The following is a 21,762-nucleotide window of genomic DNA, read 5'->3' on the forward strand; positions in this document are numbered from 1 at the left end:
CTCCTTACAGACAGCGGCCGGATTTGAACCCGGGTCGCTGGCACTGTAAAGCGTTACGCTAACTGCTACACTACCGTGCCTGCCCTCACTGGACATCACTACTGGGAATAAATCATGGAACATCCTATTCAATAGCACTGTGGGGCTGCAATCACCAAAAGGTCTACAGCAGTTAAAGAGGTGGATCACCTCCAACTTCTCAAGGGGAATTAGAATTGGGCAGCAAATGGTGGCTTTGGGAAAACCATACTGTGTCTTTAATTTAATTCAACTTTAATTATAAGTATTAAGAATGAGTTGAGATTGGAACAAATCACGATAAAATTAATTAACCTTAAAGGTGGTCCCACTTTTGATGAAGTTTTTCTCCAACACATTATCCAGAGCAGGGTCCAATTCCTCCTGTATATCTTCCAAAAGCAGAGGACGCCCCAGTGACAAAGAGTCCTCCAAATGATTGCGAAAATACTTGTGATTAAGTGATGTTACCTTTGGAATGAAAGGAGTCTGTGTTTATAATTCAAGCTCCATCCTCATGTCCACCCACTACATTGATAAACTGCATTAAGTGCAATACTCTGATGCTTCTGTGGTTGGTTGTTGTGAAACTTGAGGAATGAGGTGTATTTAGGCAGCGGCCAGTTGAAAATCGACCCCAGAGTGCCCTACCAAATCTTTCAGGGATGTCCCAAAATGTCTGAAATAGAGTCAACATAGAACATAGAACAATACAGCAAAGGAGCAGACCCTTCGGCCCACAATGTTGTGCTGAACTAATTAAGCTAATGATGCATGATTAAACTAATCCCTGCAGCTTGCACATGGTCCATATTTCTCCATTCTCTGCATATTTATGTACCTATCTAAGAGCCTCTTAAATGCCTCTATTATATCTGCTTCCAACACCACCATGGCAGCATATTCTAGGCACCCATCACCTTCTGTGTAAAAAAACTTGTCTCACACATCTCCTTTGAACTTTCCCCCTCTCACCTTAAATGCATGCCCTCTAGTATTAGGCATCTTGACCCTGGGAAAAAGATACCGGTTGTCTACCCTATCTATGCCTCTCATAATTTTATAGAGAGCCATAGAGAGATACAGCATGGAAACACACCCTTCAGCCCATCAAGTCCGTGCTGATGATCATACACCCATTTACACTGATCCCACATCCTGATGTAAGGTTTCAACCCAAGAAGTCGAAAAACCCACAGAGTTGCTCCAGCAGATTGCTTGTTGCTCCAGATTCCAGCATCTGCAGCCTCTTAAGTTTCCACATTAAACCCATTTTCATTCTCCCCACATCCTCATCACATCCCCCAGATTCTACCACTCACCTATACATTAGGGACAATCTTACAGTGGCCAATTAACCTACCAACCCATGTCTTTGGGATGTGGGAGGAAACCAGAGCACACAGAAGAAACCCATATGGTGACGTGGCCACAGTTAGAACATACCATCTCCACACAGGCAGCACCCGAGGTCAGACTTGAACCGATTTCTCTGGCGTTGTGAGGCAGCAGCTCTGCTAGCTGCACCATTGTGCTGCTATTAAGTAACACCACAAAAATTACAGCAAAGCAAAGGTGCACCATAACCAGAAGCGTCCTGTCTAATTTCACAATAGGTGTTGTCCACTAAAAGAGGGCACAAATGAATTAACAGGCATCCAAGACAGATTTTATGCCCGATTTGCTTCAGGTACTATGCGTTCCAATCTCTAGTGTCATTGTTTTACCGGTGAAAAGCAACCATTAGAATCTAAACCTTCTGAAAGGAAGGAGAGAAAATTGAAGAAAATAAACTATATGGTACAGTAATCAGATAAACTCATTTTGTGCTCAGTATGTTGCTTCACATGTTGAATAATACATAATTATACAGTTTGTGTATTCCTACCTGTAGTTCATTTTCTTGCTCCTTCCTCTTGATCCAGGATTTACCTTGTGTCTGAGGATCAATGAGGAGTGGATATCTGGTTGCTTTGGTAACAATAATGCCATTCTGAACTGATAAGTCATCACTTGGCAATCCCTGCAGGTTCCATTCACCGATCTAGAAAAGTAAAACTGTAGAGGCTTAGTAAGGGCATGAAGTAAGTCTGACCGTAAGTATGATTCCCTAAACGACCAATGAAGATTAAGTCAAAAATCTTCTAGAAATAAATTGTAACAGATACTGGGATACAGGTCCCCACCAGGTCATGAACGCCAGACTTGTGTCACCCTATACATACAAATGAGTGTTTGGGAGACCAGCAGGATGGATGGGGATAGACTTGCTGCCTGCTGCAGGCATCTTCTGCCAGGTGGGAATAGGGCATTATCATCTTTCCTTCTCTTTTCCTTCTCTCCCTAACCACCCTCTCCAAGCCGCAACAATCAGGAGCTGGGTTGATCCAAGCAGAGCCGGGAGCATTGAGCAGTCACTCATTCATTGAGTCACTGAGGCCAGCTGGTGGCCGCTCTCCCTCCACTTGCTCACTTTCCCATCACAGCTGCTTCTGTGATCCTTTCCCACACACTGTTGGTTGTTTCCAATTTGTGAACAGTTGCAGTTACAAGCAGTGCCCAGGAACAGAACCATGTCAAAAACTGGTGACTGCCTGTACACCGATTTATCTGTTAATAGTACTTGTCTGACAGCTTTGAAAGCAAATCTCATCACAATAAGGAATGAACCGATAAATCTGGTACCAGTAAATGATTACCAAGAAAGCTACAAGATTGTTGTAAAATCCAAAATGGCTCACTGACTGGTCCGTCAGTAATGGATTCCTCACCTCCATCTGCTCTGGCATGCATGCATGTGATTCCAGCTCCACATGACTTTGATAATATTTAACAGGCAAATAAAAACTGTCTTGTCAGTACTGATCATATTGCAAGGAGACATGATAAAATTCCAGGTGCAAATAGGTACAGTGAACAATTAAGTTCTGTTACATTTCTAGTTCAGACATAATACTTAAATTGTAATAATAGAATATGTCCACACAGGAGGCATTTCTTTTATATTCAATCACAGATATGGACATCACTTGCAAGGTCCAGCCCTATTTACCCTTGAGAACCTGGTGGTATACTGCCTTCTTGAATTGATGTAGTCATCAATGTCACAGTGCTATCTGGTAGGGAGCACCAGGATTTATATCCAGTAATGATGAAAGAGAGATGCAAAATTGTCTTTCAGAGCTTCAGGATCACATAATCCTAATACACTATCAAGATATGCATAGTCTCATCCTGGCCCTGAGGTCTTTGTTGATAATCGAGGTATAGTCAGAAATAAAACAAGTAACACTTGAAATACTCGTCAGGCAGAGGGTCTCACAGAACTCCCTTCAAAGAGAGGAGGAAAACTTCTTCAAAGTGGGCATATGCTGAAGAGATTTTTCTGTGGAGGGATAAAATGGAGACACAAGAGAGACTGCAAATGCTGGAATCTGGAGCAGAAGAGCAGTAGAAATCAGAGGAAGAGCAATGAGAAGAATCTCAACCCCGGAATGTTGACTGTCTATTTCCTTCTACAGATGCTGCCTGACCTGCTGAGTTCCTCCAGCAGTTTGATTTTTGGTCTCAGTAAATGATATTACTCCACAGGTTTAGTGAAAATGATCCAAAATCTTAAGCACACAATTCTTTCTCTTGTTACCATCCTGTTAACTTTCTTTCATCCTCTGTTGCACCAACATCATCGTTCTATCTAATGCAAACACTGAGTAAAAACACTAACAATGCAGCAGCTTTAACATGTGCTTCTGGGAGCTAAACCAATTTAATTTCATGTTATCATCCACCAATAGAGGGGGCTGCTAACATCTCTCAAATTGTCTTTTTTTGCAGGACTTGCACATAAAAAGCAATATGCATCTGTTTTGAACTATTTGTGTTCACTTCCTGTTGAAATTTCACCCACCGGGAAATCAGACTGGGCATTTCCTGTCAAAATTTGCCCGAATGCAGGCTTCAGTTCCCAGCTGCCTTTTGCACTGCTGATGATGTCATCAATTATTTAAGGAAAGAAATTGTATCAAAAGGTTGTAATTTACAACTTTCAGAGATAACTCACAAAAACTGAAGAATGCATCATATTGAAAGTAACGAATTGTGTGTGAATTAAACAGTCACTGTGCTCCCACCAACACCCACGTGTCATTCTCCCCTACCCCTGTTTAGCTTTAGACTGCCACGGAGAGATCTCTTTAAAAGTGCTGACCTAATTCACATGGTCAACATGCCAATGATGCAGCAGCTGCCTGTTTAGAAAGTAGCAGCATCCACAGAATATGTAGGTCGAGTTTTAATGCTTTAAAGGGAGAGCAAACCACAATAATAATTATTTTTAAAGGAAGGATATCCCAATTTCTTGACTTTTATGTTACGTGACTTCAAATTTGGTATTAGCATTATACACAGAACCCATTTAGTGCACCAAGAATGTGTGAAGTCTAATTTTTTGGCACATCTCTTAAGCAAGAATTAACAGGTTACGGAACTATTCAGATTTATTTGTTAATGAAGAATTCTGGATGTGTTTGCTTGCAGAAAGGAACTTGACAGCATTTGCTAATTTGGCACAGTTGTACAGCATTTTAAGCATTTGATTCAATAAGAAAGCCTTCAGAAGGACTTTAAAATTTGCCTTCCCATACAATTTTCTTCATGATGTGGAAATATCTGTTGATAAGTTATTTTTTGATTACAGAAATGAAAGCCATTTAGCAGGATTTAATAATGATAAACATGGCTTTCAATTAATTAAGCAACCCAATATTTTTATTGGGTTTTACCACAGATAGCAAAGCAAAGATACCACCGCCAGCTTATGGTAGTGCAGTGCTACCTTGGGGACATGCGATAATTTGGAGGTAATTCCTTGCTGACAATCACACGGAAGATTTGGAGCACAGAATCACTTCTTCATTTAAGTGTTCTTATAACTCTTTTACTTCAGATCGCTATCATTAAAAATAAAATTTTGCTCTTAGAAAACAAGTGGTAGATACCCTTCCTTAAGACATATTGTCATACAGCACGGAAAGAGGCCCTTCGGCCAGGCTCATGCATGCTGACCAAGGTGCCTACCTATGCTAATCCCATTTCCTGCATTTAGCCCATATCCCTCTATTCCTTTTGTATCTATCTGCCTGTCCAAATGCTTTTTAAACACTGATTGTACTTGCCTCTACCGCTCCTCTGGCACCCTGTTCCATATAACCATCACCCTCTATGTGAAATCTTGCCCCTCAGATCTGCTTTAAATATTTCCCCTCTCACCTTAAACCTAGATCCTTGAGCTTTAGACTCCACTATCTTTGACATTATTCATACAATTTTTTTGAAGCATTTGTAACATTAAAAGTATTAGATCCTTCCTTGTGAGCATCAGTCGCAATGGAGGGGGTGGGGAATCTAAGGGACAAGACAATGTTGAGATAGGACAAAGTCTAAGCCAATGTAACAAAGTGGAGGACCAAGTGTGAACATAGAACAGTATAGCACAGGTATACAGTAGGCCTTTCAGCACACAATGTCTGTGCCGACCATGATGCCAATTTAAACTAATCCCATCTGCCTGCACATGGCCTATATCCCTCCATTCCCTGCCTGTTTGTATGCTTGTCTAACTGCCTCTTAAACATTGCTGTCACATCTGCTTCCAACATCTCTCCCCTGGCAGCAAATTCCAGGCAACTACCACTCTCTGTGTAAAAAATTTGCATCGCACATCTCTTTTAAACTTTCCTCCTCTCATCTTAAAGCTATACCCTATAGTATTTGACATCTCCATCCTTAGAAGAATACTCTGACTATCTACCCTATCTGTGCCTCTCGTAATTTTATATATTTCTATCAGGTCATCCCTCAGCCTCCAATGCTCCAGATAAAACAATCCAAGTTTATTCAACCTCTCCTTATAATCCAGGCAATACACTCTAATCCAGGCAACGTCCCACTGAACCTCTTCTGCACCCTCTCCAAAACCTCCACATCCTTTCTATAGTATGGCGACCAGAACTGCACACATATTCAAATGTGACCTAACCAAAGTTTTACTTAGCTGCAACATGACTTCCCGACTTTTATACTCAACACCCTGACCGATGAAGGCTAATAAGCCATTCACCTTCTTTACCACAGTAGCTGTGTTGCCACTTTCAAAGAGCTGTGGCAACCCAAGATCACCTCTATAATCTGTATACTAATCACCCCAACTGCATTTTCATCCAAATCATCCATATGTATATATATAAACAATAGAGGAATACTGCCGCTCCCAGACCTCCAGTCAGAAAAACACCTCTCCACCACTACCCAATTTTGAATTCAGTCTACCAAGTCTCCATGTATACCATGTGCCTTAATCTTCTGGATTGGCCTACCATGAGTGACCTTGTCTTAAGCTTTACTAAGGTCCATATATACAACATCCACTGCCCTACCCTCATCAATCACCTTCCTCACCTCCTCATAAAACAATCGTGTTTGTAAGATATAACCTCCCCCTCACAAAGCCATGTGTGGCCCACAGAACTGGGAAATCACCTTGTTCATAGGAAAAGAAAATGTTTTAAAAAATAGGAATGAATTAAGATGATGACTGAAATGATCAACATAAATGAAGAAGCATGTTACCAAGGAAGCAATGTATTGAACAGAAAATATGAGGGAAATTATTAGTGTGTGGATGTACAGAATGGTTATTTTGTTCCATTAGGAACTGACTAAAGTAGAAATTTAATAGATACAAGCAAAAATCTAAGTCAATCTCACCGTAGGCTGATCCACCAGAAAGTTTATCAGGTTTATACCATCTGTATATGGGATCTTCCTTTTCTGTAGCTCTGCTTCCCAGATTACTTTGGTCAGTATATCTCTGAAAGTTTGATTGAAGGGACCACTATATGAGAGGAAACCGGTAGCCAACAGCACATCGCCCACTAATCTGGATAAAAGATATGAAAAAAAGAACAATCAACGATCAAACACAGAAGACATAAGCATGACGTGACAAAGAAGTTCTCAGGAGTGAAATACAATTCAGTTTTCCCCCATTAACATGGTACACTTTGGACCATGACGGGAAACTATCAGAAGGCTGTTGGTTACATTGGTGTGATTGGTGCATTGTCTGGCCAATGAGGTGAAATGACAGAGCTGTCAAGGAGCGGAGGAGTCCATCTCCAACCATGCAGCAGGTCATACGGAGCCAGGAAAACATCATTTGCATTCTGGAGATATTCGGCCACTCAAGTCCCATTCCTCCATTTACTTTCCTGCAACCCATTCTCTCTCGCGTGCCCACAACTGTCCCTGATTCTTCTACCATGCAACCACTCCAGTTGTTATTTACGGCAGCCAATTAATCTACTAACACCTTTGGGATGAAAGTAGAGTACCCAGGGGAAATCTATGTGGAAGACATACAAACTCCACACAGACAGCCCCAATTGTCTTGCTTGAACCCAGTTAACTGTACAACCTGTTGTGCCACCCTTGTGACGGGAACTCCTGAGCTCGCTACCGTTAATATCTCTACCCTGCAGCAGCTGATGGATCAGGTTTCAAATTTCACAGCTGGTTATCCTCCTTGGTACCTTGTTCTAGTTTTGTACCCACATCCTTTGATCACTTTAGCCATGAGGATTATATCTAACTTCTTCTCAAATAAATTTAGTGACTTGACCTCAGCTCCTTTCTGTGGTGGAGAACTCTACAGGTTCACCACTTTCTGGGGGAAGAAATTTCTCCTTTCTCGGCTTTAAATGGCTTACCCCATATCCTGAGGCTGTGAATCCTGGTTTTGGACTCTTGACCATCAGGAAACTCCTCCCTGCATCTAGTCTGTCCAGTCCTATTAGAAAGATTTCTTCTCATTCTTTACACTTCAGTGCATGTAGCCTTAATTGACCCAATCTTTCCTCATAAGTCATGCGTGCCATCCTAAGAATCAGTCCAGCAAGCTCTTGTTGGATTCCCTTCATGGCAAGAACATTCTTCCTCAGATAAAATGACCAAAACTACAAACAAAGCTCCAGATGGGGTCTGAGCAAGGCCCTGTAGAGCTGCAGCAACATATCCTTGCTTCTGTACTCAAATCTTACAGCAATGGAGGCTAACGTACCACTTGCATTCCCAACTGTTTGCTACACCTGAACAATTGCTTTCAGCGACTGTGTACAAGGACACCCAGGTCTTGTTGCATTCCCCCTTCCTCAATTCAGATAAAAAGTTGTTTTTCTGCTTTCGCCACCAAGGGGACAAACTCACATTTAACTATGTTAAGCTCTATCTGCCATGCATATGCCAGCTCACCTAAATTGTCTAAATCTCATTGGAGCATCTTTGCATCCTCCTTACACTGCACATTCCCCCTATCACTGTGTTGCCTGCAAACTTGGAAATGCTACAGTTAGTTCCCTCATCCAGATTATTGATATATATTATGGATAACTCGGACTCTGATTCCTGCAGCACCCAATTAGTCATTGCCTGCCACCTAGAAAAAGACCTGTCTTTCACCCATTTTCTGTTTTCTGTCTGTTAACCAATTTTCAGTCCTTGCCAGTATACTACCCCTAATCCTTTGTGCTTTTGCACACTAACTTCTCATATGGAACCTTCAGAAAATACAAATACACCACATCCACTGGTTTTCCCTTATTTATTCTATTAGTTACATCCTCAAAAAACTGCAATATATTTGTTAAGCATGATTTTCTTTTCATAAACCCATGCTGACTTTGTCTAGCCCTGTTAATGCTTTCCAAGTGTTCTGTTATGACATCTTTTATTATAGATTCTAGCATATTCTCCACTACTGATGTTAGGCTTCCTGCTCTGTAAATCCCAGCTTTTTTCTCTCCCTCTTTGTAAGAGATTTCAAATGGAATTAGGCTTCCCTTATTATTTTCCTGAGCTGGTCACCTAACCACAAAAGGTGAACCCTAAACTAAGCCAGGCAACAGCAGCTGTCAGGTCACTGGGTCCTCAGCCAGATGCTATTAAGCTGCTACGAGTTGCTGATGCACAGGAAGAAAGACAGTGAAATGATGGACCAAACAAGCATTCCAGAGTGAGGTGAGTGTAACTGCCCCAGACATCAAGGCACCATTTGACTGAGTGGGGCATTAAAGATCCCTGGTAAAACTTAAGTCAATGGGCATCAAGGGGAAATATTTCAGTGATTTATATTTACAAGGTTTATAATGTTGCCAGAAGCAAGTAAGCATGAGGTTTGAGAAAGTTTCAGGATTCAGCAAAGGAGGGCCATGAAATTGAAAAGGAAAGGGAAAGTAGAATATGCGAGTAGCTTAGGAATAAACATAAAAACAATGTGATTGAACAGGAATAAATGCTCAGGGCCTGATGACATACATCCTGGACTTATGTAGGAGGTTATTATGGAGTTAGTAGATGCCCTACAAAACTTACAAAATTCCATAGATTCTAGAATGGATTCATAGATTGGAAGATAGTAAGTGTGACCCCAATATTTAAGAAAGAAAGAGAAAAAGAAAACAGGGAACTAAAGATCAGTTAACCAGGCATCAGTAGTAGGGAAATTGCTGGAATCTATGATTAATGAAGATATAACAGGGTATTTGGAAATGAAAATAAAATGGGCAGAGTCAGTGGATTTATCACATAAATCCGAACTGACATCTTTGTTGTAATTTTTTGTGGTTGCAACGAACAGTTAATATTTAAGACACAGTTAGATAGATTTTTGCGCAGTAGGGAATTAAGGGTAATGGGGAAAAGGCAGGTAGGTGGATCTGAGTCCACGGCCAGATCAGCCACAATCTTATTGGATGTTGGAACAGGCTCGACAGGCCAGATGGCCTACTCCTGCTCCTATTTCTTATGTCCTTAAGTTCATGTGATGTATTTGGAGTTTCAGAGGCCTTTGATGAGGAACCACTCGATAGATTATCGAACAAAATTAGTGCACACAGTATGGGAAGTAATATATTTCTGTGGATTGAGGATTTGCTAAATGACAGAAAACAGAGAGTAGGAATAAATAGGTAATTTTCTGATTGGGAACAATAATCAGTGTGGTGCTGCAGGAATTGGTATTGCGACCCCAGTTGTTCACAACTGATTTGAATGAGAAGATCCAGGACAATCAGTGCAAGTTTGCTGATGTTGCAAACTAGATGGACAGTGTGAGCTGTGTAAGGATGCAGAGTGGCTTCAGAGGGATATAAAACATAGAACAATACAGCACAGGACCAGGCCCTTTGGCCCACGATGTCTGCGCCAAACACGATGCCAAATTAAGCTAAATCTTTTCTGCCTACACATGATCCATATCCCTCCACTGCCTGCAATATCCATGTGTCTAACAGCCTCTTAAATGCCACTATCATATGTGCTTCCACCACAACCTCTGGCAGCCTGTTCCAGGTACCTACCACTCTCTGTGTAAAAAAAAACTAGCCCCACACATCTCCTTTAAACTTTCCCCCTCTACCCTGGGAAAAAGATTCTGACTGTCTACTCTATATCTATACCTTTCATAATTTTATAAACTTCTGTCAGGTCTCCCATCAGCCTCTGACGCTCCAGAGAAAACAACCTAATTTTGTCCAATCTCTCCTTATAGCTCATATCCTCTCATCCAGGCAGCATCCTGATGAACCTCTTCTGCACCCTTTCCAATGCCTCCACATCTTTCCTGTAATGGGGCGACCAGTACTGCACACAATACTCCAAGTGTGGCCTAACCAATGTTTTACTGTATATAGCCGCAACATGACTTCCTGACTCTTATACTCAATGCTCCGACCAATGAAGGCAAGCATGCCATACACCTACTTCACCATCCCATCTACTTGCGTGGGCACTTTCAGGGAGCTATGGACTTGGACCCCAATATCCCTCTGTACATCAATGCTGTTAAGGGTTCTGCCATTAACTGTATATTTTCCCCTTACACTTAACCTCCCGAAGTGCAACACCTCACACTTGCTAGGATTAAACTCCATCTGCCATTTCTCCACCCATACCTGCAACTCTATGATCTATATTCTGCTGTATCCTTTGACAGTCCTCTACACAGTCAACAACTCCACCAATCATTATGCCGTCTACAAACTTACTAGCCCAACCATCTACATTTTCATCCAAGTCACTTATCTATACATATATCACAAACAACTGACCAGCACCGATCCCTGCGGAAAACCACTGGTCATAGACCTCCAGCCAAAATAACATACTTTCACCACTACCCTCTGTCTTCTATGGGCAAGCCATTTCTAAATCACAGTGGATCCCACTCATCTTAATATTCTGGATCGGCCTATCATGAGGGACCATGTTAAATGCCTTTCTGAAATCCATGTAGATAATATCCACTGCCCTACTCTCATTGATCTTCTTTGTGACCTCCTCAAAAATCTCAGTCTAGTTTGTAAGACATGACCTGCTTTTACCCCATTGATCAGTAAAAAATCTGTCACAATCATACTGACTGCACAGCAGACATGGGGGACTAAAGTCTACTGTTTATATTCCTTGTGTTCTTATTATAGTGTGCTAATCTTAATTTGCTTATGTGGTGATACCAGCCTGCAGGCCCCTAAGAAACTGTGGTTAAATGGGACAGGCAATGACTGTGTTGGGCATTTAGCGGGAAACACTCTGCCACAATTTTCATCTTAGGTAGCAGGATTTAAATCAAGACCTGGAATTTCAAAATCATTGACAGTCAATGCCCAGTTCTTGCCTGACAATTTGTGCTTTAAATTCCCTGCACTGATCAGTCCATCTGATTTTCTCCCCGCTCAGACCATCTATCAGAGCTGATGCGGCGTCCATCTTCCTTCTGCAGTTTTCTGCATCTTCCAACAGATCCTAAAAAAATAAAAGGAAACCTCAATTCAGTCATGATTACTTAGCCCTCCTTGATCTTTTGTAGCCACCATTGGGAGAACCTCTGGCAAATTTCTAAATCTTACAATTACAAGAATATGAAAAAGCATTTTTTATGTGTTGCCAGTCATTGTCTTTTGACACTCTACCCATTACTATAACTTTCTATAATCCTACAACCCTCTGATATCTCTGTTCCCCTCTATTTCTGACCTCTTGAGCATTCTTGATTTCCCTCCCTACATCACTGATGGCCAAGCCTTCAACTGGCTAAGCCCTAAGCTCTGTAATTCCATACCTAAATCTTTCCAATTCTCTCCAACAACCAAGACTTTGGAATACTGTCCTAATATACTTTACATGACCAGTATTTTGTCAGGAAGCACTGCTATGAAGCACCTTGGAATGATCTACTACATGTGCTATATGAATGCCAATCAACAATCACAAATGGATAACAATTAGTTCTATGAAGACATTGGCCCTCTAAGGTTAATTAAAACTATTTGACATGACTTCTTCCCACGTCTGCTGATGTGGGCTCCTGACAAATGAAACTCCATTTGGGGAGTTAAATTCATAAAATTGTCCTTATATTTTATATCTCTGCCAGATGAGCAATGTGGTAAAAAACTAAATAACCATCTGTATGGAAAGTATTCTTGTAATTTTTCCACTACTACTTTCTCATGACATTCTACAGTTTGTGATTCTTTTTTATTTTTATTAGCCGATTTTGCACCATTTTTAAAAGTTTGCTATTTCCAATATTAAGGAATTTTGATATATTTTTCTTATTTCTATTTCCCCCACTCATTGACAGCACGGACTGATACTGGGAGACAGGTCTTCAGGTAGCAGGAATAATTCCAGGTGTATAAAATCATGAGAGGCACAGATAGGGTGAATACACTCAGCCTTTTCCCCAGGGTTGGGGAATCAAAAACTAGATGTAGGTTTAAAGTGAGAGGGGAGAGATTTAATGGGAACTTGAAAGGCAACTTTCTTATACAAAGGGCTATATGTATGTGGAATGAGCTGCCAGAGGAAGTGGTTGAGGCAGGTTCAATAACAACTTTTAAAAAGCAGTTGGACAGGTACGTGGATTGGAAAGGTTTAGGAGGTTATGGGCCAAATGCTGAAAAAATGGGACTAGCTTGGATGGGGCATCTTGATCAGCATGAACCAGTTGGACCGAAGGGCCTGCTTCCGTGCTGTATGAATCTATGCCTCAATAATTTCCAATAATTTAGCACTTCGCACAAATACCCACACTGTTTAACCTGGTCTCTGAGTTTATCGGCAGGTATACAAACTTATCAGTGGAACTAGAAGGATGTGATGGTGGTGGGGGTTTGTAGCAGTGGGATGCAAACCACAGCCAAGTCTAATCCTGAACATGACTTTGCAAATCAGACTTCTTGCCCAGTCACGTATCAGATAAACACTGAAAAATATCTAAGATTCCAACTCACCATTTTCTCTTTCATGGCAGCATCAAACTTGGCCTGCACCTTGTCCAGCTCAGCTTGTTTCTCATCTAGCTGGGCCTGGGCAATCCCTAACTGCTTCATGGCCCCTTGGAGTCGACTTTCCTGCACTGCCAAATTAGCCTAAAAGCATATGTTAAATAAGGAAAGCCAATCACTTGTGTTGTGCAATAGGATTCTTCCAGCATGTCCTCCACTTAGAGAGAAAAAAAAGGAAATAAAAGGGGAAAAATAAACAAGATGAGCTAATATAACTGATACAGACCACGGAATCAAGTTACCTGAAGTTGTAGAATAAGGACGGATTTTCATCTGAAGTTGAAGAATAAGGACTACCTTAAGTTTCTGTGGTGTGTCTTTCCCTTCTTGTCTTTATTAAGGTGTTGACCAAAACCCACTTCCACAGCCACATCTGCTGAACTGCTGGGCATGTCCTTCTGCTCTTCATTTCACAACTCCCACATACTCTTGTCTACATTTTTTTGTCTATGTTTTCACTCTCTAACTACTCATTCATTGACCAGATAACCTTTTTTACAACTTATCCCCATGGTCATCCCAGTTTCACCCTATCAGGGACATCCCTCTGCCCCACCCTTTCTGCAGCTAAACAAGCTTTTTTTGTCCCCTTTTCAGTTCTGAAGAAAAGTCTCTGACCTGAAATGCTGATTCTGTTTCTCTTCCCACAGATGCAGCTTAACCTCCTAAGTATTTCCAGTATTTTCTGTTTTTGTTTTCCAGCATCTGCAGTTTTTTTGATTGTAGCTATCATCAGTTTGCCCTAGTTAGTCATTTTAATTATCAACTTGAACCAAGAAATACATGTTTGCTTGACCAACTGGGTGTTTCCATCATTTTCTGTTTTTATCCAAGAAACACATTTTAAGTAAAAAGCTGTTAAATAATTTAATTACAAAAACATTTATGTTTTCACTTAAACTCCAAATATTAAAGTTTCTGAAGAGCATGGTCAGTAATGCAGGAAGCTAATTGTATAGAAATCAACACATACAGCATAGTGAAGCTTCCCAAATAACTTTTGTCAATGTTCATGTTCTTCTGATTCAGAATTACCTTTAGAGGCAGAACCTCTTTGTTGATGGCAAAAAAGGACGCCATAGCCTGAGTCCAGGACAACAAACCAGCAACGTTCCCACAGACTTTCTTAGCATTTTCAAATGTATAATCCTCCATAATGAAATACGGCTGGAGTAGTTCCACTGTTTCGTCATTGATGGTGTCCTTTGGGAACTGCTGCAAGGCCTGCAGAAACCCAGTACCGCTTAACAGCTGGAAAAGGAGTGACAAAAATTCCTTGTTATGTCCAGTAGAAATGCATAATTAGTGAACAACTCAATTATCATTGTTTCATATGGCTGCTGAGACTGGAGGGCTTGAGTTATAGGGACAGGCTGGATAGGCAGGGACTGTTTTCCCTGGATCGAAGGAGGTTGAGGAGTGATCTTATAGAGGTTTATAAAATCATGAGGGACAAGGATAGAGTCTTTCAGTCTTTTTCCAAGGGTAGGGGAGTCTAAATCTAGAGGGCAGAGATTTAAGGTGAGAGGGGAAACATTTAAAGAGAAAAAACAAGATGCTGAAGGGACTCAGCAGGTCAGCCAGCATCTGTGGAGAAAAACAGATGGTCAATGTTTCGGGTCAGGACACTTCTTCAGGATTGAAGATAGGAAAAGGGGAAGCCCGATATATAGGGGGGAGAAACAGAGCAGTGATAGATGGACAAAAGAGGGGGGATGGGGTGGGCACAAGATGGTGATAGGCAGATGCAGGGGAGAGCAGATCCACCAGGGGATGGGTCAAAGGTATGGAGGCAGGAGCCCCATGGGGCGATGGGAGGAGAGGAAAAGGAGAGAGAAAAAAAATGGTGAGGAGAAAAAAGATAGGCTAGGAAAGGGAAGAAAAGAGGCATGGTGGGGGAGAGGGGTAGGGTTTGGTTTGCTTAAAGTGCGAGAATTAGATGTTCATGCTGTTAGGCTGTAAGGACCCAAGATGGAAAATGAGGTGTTATTCCTCCAGTTTGTGTTTGGACTTCTCCTGGCAGTGGAGGAGGCAGAGGACTGACATATCAGTGATAGAGTGGGAGGGGGAGTTGAAGTGACTGGCAACAGGGAGATGCAGATTGCGGTTATGGACGGAGCGTAGGTGTTCTGGATGGAGCATCCAGATTTTAATTTAAGGAGGATCTGAGGGGCAAGTTGTTCCACACAGAGTGATGGGTACATGGAATGAGGTGTCGGAGGAGATGGTAGAGGCGGGTACAATTATAACATTTCAAAGACATTTGGACAGGTACAGGAAAGGTTTAGAGGGATATGGGCCAAATGCAGGCAGATGGAACTAGCTCAGGAAGGCACCTTGGTTGACATGGACAAGTTGCCAAAAGGCCTGTTTCTATGCTGTACAACTCAATGACTCTATGACCCCACCGATAGCGTGATTTTCGAGGCTTTATTTTAAAATATTTTCAGATACACTGAAATACTAGGTATCTTCTAGAGCCCTTAAAAACTTTACCATGTATTATAGTACTTTAATAGCTTATGTAATGTAATGAACTGCCAGGTAGTTTCCTCGCCCATATTTGACCTGTTGCAATGACACACAATATTGAGGATTCCCAGTGCTGATCTCTTCTACTGTATGCCACTCAGCTGCCAATGCTGGCATATCTGTGCAGCTGGTGGGACTTCTATGCAGGGGTTGTATTGGACGTTGGCCAGAAGATACATATTTTTTGACTATGTCTATCTGAAGCTCTTCTAGGGGCCAGCAGCTCCCCTATGTTTGTGAGGAGGATTTTTTTCTGTTTAAATCTGATGGCTAGATTAGTCTATCTGGTTTTATTCTTATTGCATTTAAATGTGGTAGTTTGATACAACTGCGGTTTGCTCATCTTATTCTGAGGCCCTTTGAAGATGGTGTGGATTCAGATATAGATCAGACCAAATAAGTGTGACAGATTTGCTTCCCTCAGGACACTATTTAATGTAGTTAAATTCAGCAATATTTTCTTATTATTTAATTAACTGGATTGAAAATCTCCAGCTGCTGTGGTGGGATTTGAACACATGTCTCCAGATCATTTTATCATAGATTCATAATGAAATTTACAACAGAAAATGAGGCCATTTTTCTCACTTTTTCAGTCCCAGTCAAAAAAAATGCTACCCAACCTAATCCCACCTTTCACCAAATATCCAGGCATCTGGATTACTGATACCATATTTAAGCACTATCTTACTGTTTGCATGCCTAGTTCTGCCCATCTGTGACACTCCCCCCTCCCAACCCTCCCTTGCATCACTTGCTACTAAAACCTTTTGTTACCTCCAGACTTTATTACTTCATTATTCTCCTGAAAAGTCTCACATCTTCCACCCTCCTTAAAGTTCGGTTCCACATTCCAATGATTTGACTGCTTGAAATTGACAACTCAAATTCCAAAAGAAAAGCTGACTTCCCTTGCAAAACATTGACAAGTTGACACATATTTTGAAACATTGTGGGACTGATGTAAAAACAAGGCAAACTTTGGGTAAACAATGTTTGGGTTTACTGCTGGGACTCAATGGTCCATTCCTTCCCATTGGATAGAATGAGAATTGTGTCTTGTCAGTTGTACTTGGGAGGTCTCCAATCTACACACACACACAGATCTACACATTTGAATACCAATTCAAAATTAAACAAGAAATGTTGAGGTATTATTCTTAAATAATAATCTTTTAAGCCTTAGTCAGTCCATTTCAGTTAATAATAAAACTTATTAAAATACATTTTGATAATGTATAATTTCATGAAAATGCATTTGTTGGCCAGGATTGCCTCTAATTTTTGGTATGGAATGATGCGTAGTGGTATGAGACCTGCCCATTCCTGGCATCTCACTGGCAAAATATGGACATTTAAGAAAGAATTCTTCTGAATGAAATCATTTTCAGAAGTAGTCTCATAACATTCAGTTCTTAAAATTGGCCTTACAGAAGCATTACAGTTAAAAAAAGAAATTGAGTCACCTTCAAAGACTCCCCCCAGGATGGCTTGACACAGGGCCTCTCAGGGTCCATGGTAACTGTATCCATTTTCTTTTGGAAGAGAACCAGAACACAGTCAAGAATCCTCATTATCAGGTGAGGTGGTTTGGCTAATTTACGCACAGTAGCAATGTCAGCAGGCTTGATAGTCTGAGAAGCAAAATAATATATCCTAATATGTTATCTGCAAATGAATATAGACAATTTTCCATTACATTATTCAACAAGAATCAGCACAATCTTGTTTCCAATCAAGTTTTATCTGAGAGTTATGTTTGAAAGGAATCTTTGGTCATTGAGTGACAGCTGTTCAGTTGACAGTGGAGGTTCTCAGATTGTATCCCTTTTTCTCAGTGACATCGGTTGGCAGCTGTACGGTTATGATCTTCTAGAAGACCCAAGGGAAGGAAATTCAGAAGAAAACAACAAAGCAGGAAAACAGAAAAAAATTTTCAAGAAGTTCTTTTTATTTACAAGGGCCGGTTTTACAAAGCAAAAAAAATTGTACAGCAAAGGCCAAAAACAAACATTGAAAATGTATGGTAGTATTGGTGTTTTGACAAATGTTACACAGTTAAAAAAATAATTTGAATTATATTTACCAAAATCCTAATCTAACAATGTTAAAAACATATTGATTACAATTTTTCTAAATGTAATAGTTTCTCTATAAAATTGGGAGTACTTGAATTTAAAAAAATAAAGTGCTCCTTAATAAACTGATTTAGTAGTTTTGTTTTATCTTTTTATTTCAATCTTTTCTTCATTTCCCCTGAAGTTATTGTAGCAAAATGTAGTTATAGATGTTTGAAAACATTTAATGCAAATTCACTTAAAATTTACTTGAAATGGCAGCAATCTCTGTTGATTCCATTGGTCTTCAAGTGGTCTTCCCATGTAGTTGCGATACATCTTAAGCAGACAATCCATAGATTTTTTTGGACTATGAATTTTATATTTTCAATATACCAATGAAATCTTGCATTTCAGTTTAATTAAAACTATAGTGACTTCAGACAATAGGTTGTAAAAGCATTAATTTGAAATGACTAAACTTTACAGGAGTTTCAAGAGCAAATAGTCTCATGTTAGCTTCAAATAGATGCAATTTAGTGGCTATCAACAATAGATATGAGTAATTCCCTCTCTAGCAATACTGATGGGGGTGAGTTATTTTATTTGCAATAAAAAATACATATTTGTTTCACTTCCTGTATTAATTTACCAAGGTACTCACATTTAAAGCTGCCTCTGCAGCTTCTAATGCAGGCTTTGCGGCTATAAGTTTACCCTCTGCAACATTTTTTTCCACTGCTATTTCATCCACGATCTTCTGGGCTTTATCTTTCACCATCAGGACTTCATTCTTGACTATCTCTGCTGCTTCTGCACTCACTGTCACCTCTCCTAGCACCTATTGGATGTCAGAGTGAAATTAATGAAATATTCTAATCAATTACTTCAATACCAATTTATATGGAAAGTGTGGAAAAACGTGCTGTCTGTAGATAGTAGTATAACTTTCATTAGAACCGCACAAGCTGGGGAGATACACCTCCTTGCTGATAGGTGGGAACAGATTATATGTAGGAGGGTAAAAATGTAGGTTCAGTCCTAACAATCAGCTCACCAGCATGAAGGGATCGTGTATCTCTAACAGTCTCTAGTTCCGATGCAATCTAAAACATGATATCTATGACTACTCTCTAACTCTCTGATATTGATGTGTGTGGTAACATTTCCAAATTTGCAGGAGACATCAAAAGAAATTTGGCATTCAAAATTATAAGGGCCCCAGAAAGGTAAATAATGAGTACCTTTTCTCCTCAGCAGTGTCCATGACCAGAGGACATAGATTTAAGGTGAGGGATGGCAGATTGTAAAACTGATTTGAGAAAGAATGTTTTTCACATAGAGTGGTTGAAAGCTCGAACATACTTCTGAGAGTGTGGTGGATGAAGATTCTCTCATTTTTGTGAAATGCCTAGATGAGCACTTGAAATACGATGACATAGAAGGCTATAGGCTGGGTGCTGCAAAATGGGATTAATATAGATAGGTACTGAATGACCACCATGGCCAAAGGGCCTGCTTCCTTGCTGTTTTACTTTATGACTCTCTATGATTCTATGAACTCGATTTCTCTTTCCACAGATGCTGACAGCTGAGAATCTTCAGCATTTTCTGTTTTTATTTCAGATTTCCAGCAACCATTATATCTTGTTTCTGTGATTTTAAACTTATTGTTTTTGGCACTCTTCAGCTGTACCATTGTACCTACGGCAGTTGTCTTCACAGAATCATAGAATCGTACACCACAAAAATGAACCCTTTCAGCCCACCTTGTCCCTACCAACTGTGCATCTTTACTTTCTTAGAAGGTTAAGTAGGTTCAGCATGTCATTGCTCAGACAAGCTTCCACAGATGCAATGTTGAAAATATCCTGACTGGCTGCACCATGGTCTTATAAGGCAATTCGAATGCACAGGAATGGAAGAAACTGCAGAGAGTAGTGGGCTCAGCCCAATATAACACTGGCACATCCCTCCTTATTATCAGTAGTATCTACATGAGGCGCTGCCTCAAGAAGGCAACATCAATCATCAAAGATCCTCACCATCCGGGCCATGTCATCTTCTTGCAACTATAGTCAAGCAGGAGGTACAGAACCCTGAAGTCCCACACCACCTACAACCATTCAGTTCTTGAATCAACCTGCACAATCCTAATCACTACCTCAGTATAGCAACACTATGACCACTTTGCATTGCAATGGACTTTGGGTTTTTTTTGCTCTAACTGTGTTCTTTCTGTAAAAATTGTATATAATTTATGTTTAAATTATGTTCTTCTTGTGAATGCTGCTTATCTGATGCTATGTGCCTGTGATGCTGCTGCAAGCTTTTCATTACGCCTATCCATACATGTATTTGTGCACATGACAATAACTCAACTTTGACACCTATCTACACTAATCCCATTTGCCTGTATTAGGCTCGTACCCCTCTACTCCATTCCTATCCAAGAGCCGTACAGATGTTTTTTTTTACATGTTGTAATTGCATCTGTCTCCACCACCTCCTCTGGCAGCTCGTTTCAGTAAGCTACCACCCTCTGTTACCCCTCAGATCTGCTTTAAATTTCTCCCCTCTCAGCTTAAACCTTTAGTTTTAGACTTCCTACCCTTGGATCTGATTATTTATCTATGCCTCTCATAATTTTATATATCTCTACCCATTGGCCTCCTACATTCCAGTGAGAATAAACCCAACCTATTCCAATCTCTCCTTATAACTTAAGCCCTCCATTCCAAGCAACATCCTGGTAAATCTCTTCTGTATTCTCTCTGTTGCTACTATATCCTTTCCACAGTGTGGCAACAAGAACTGTACACAATAGTCTAAGTGCAGTCAAACCAATGTTTTGTTTAGCTGCAATATGATATCCCAACTCTTATACTCAATGTCTTGCGCTATGAAGGCAAGCATACCAAATGTGTTCTTCACTACCTGATCTACCTATGCCTCCATTTTCAGGGAGCTATGGATTTGCACCCCAAGGTCTCTCTGTACATCAATGCTCCTAAGGTCCCTACCATTTACTCTATATTTCCTACCAGAATTTGACTTCCCAAAGTTCATTACCTCACACGGCTGGATTAAATTCCATCTGTCACCACTTCACCCAACTTTCCAGCTGTTCTATATTTTGTTATATCCTTAGAAAACGTTCCTCACTATCTACGAACACCAATTTTCGTGTCTCTTACTAATCAGACCACTTGGATTCTCATCCAAGTTATTTGTATATATTATAAATAAAGGTGTCAACATCATTCCCTGTGATACGCCACTTGTTACAGGCTTCCAATCAGAAAAACATCCAACCATCTCTACCCTCTGCTTCCTATAATCAAGCCAAGTTTCGATCCAGTTTGCCAATATGCCTCAAATCCCTTGAGCCTTAACCTTCTGGACCTGCCTACCATGCAGGAAGTTTGTCAAAAGCCACACTAAAATCTTTTCCCTGCCACCAGAAACTGAGTTCTTAATTTCCACTGTGCCACCTCGTGGTGTGAGAGTGAAGGGGCTGTTGCTGAGAGGCATTGGTACTTCCACACATTGGAGCCAACACCAGAGGGATAGCTTGAGGCATGCAGAAGGTTTCCTATCTCAAAAGCCTGATGCAGAACAGCACAACATGGCACTGGCTGTCTCACAAGGCCATCATAGGAGAAGAAAGGAAACAATTAAGAAAATAAGCCAGTCATTAGAATATTTCAGAATCCTACAAATTAAAAGACAAGTTATCTCTGTGGTCTCTT

The 21,762-nt window shown here is 40.6% G+C and overlaps 1 protein-coding gene across 1 annotated transcript in view; it reads right to left on the reverse strand.

The window, feature by feature from the left end:
• LOC127575527 (dynein axonemal heavy chain 8-like) overlaps positions 1 to 21,762 on the reverse strand; it is a 282,606-nt gene that overhangs the window by 66,768 nt on the left and 194,076 nt on the right. Inside the window, exons 65-72 of the mRNA XM_052025460.1 lie at positions 18,675 to 18,851; positions 17,420 to 17,587; positions 14,457 to 14,672; positions 13,368 to 13,505; positions 11,747 to 11,874; positions 6,784 to 6,955; positions 1,907 to 2,062; positions 334 to 489 (exon numbers count right to left, since the gene is read on the reverse strand). Of these exons, the coding sequence (XP_051881420.1) occupies positions 334 to 489; positions 1,907 to 2,062; positions 6,784 to 6,955; positions 11,747 to 11,874; positions 13,368 to 13,505; positions 14,457 to 14,672; positions 17,420 to 17,587; positions 18,675 to 18,851 (1,311 nt within the window). The remainder of the gene's footprint in view (positions 1 to 333; positions 490 to 1,906; positions 2,063 to 6,783; positions 6,956 to 11,746; positions 11,875 to 13,367; positions 13,506 to 14,456; positions 14,673 to 17,419; positions 17,588 to 18,674; positions 18,852 to 21,762) is intronic.

This window comes from Pristis pectinata, chromosome 10 (genome assembly GCF_009764475.1).
Source record: "Pristis pectinata isolate sPriPec2 chromosome 10, sPriPec2.1.pri, whole genome shotgun sequence".
NCBI lineage: Eukaryota > Metazoa > Chordata > Chondrichthyes > Rhinopristiformes > Pristidae > Pristis > Pristis pectinata.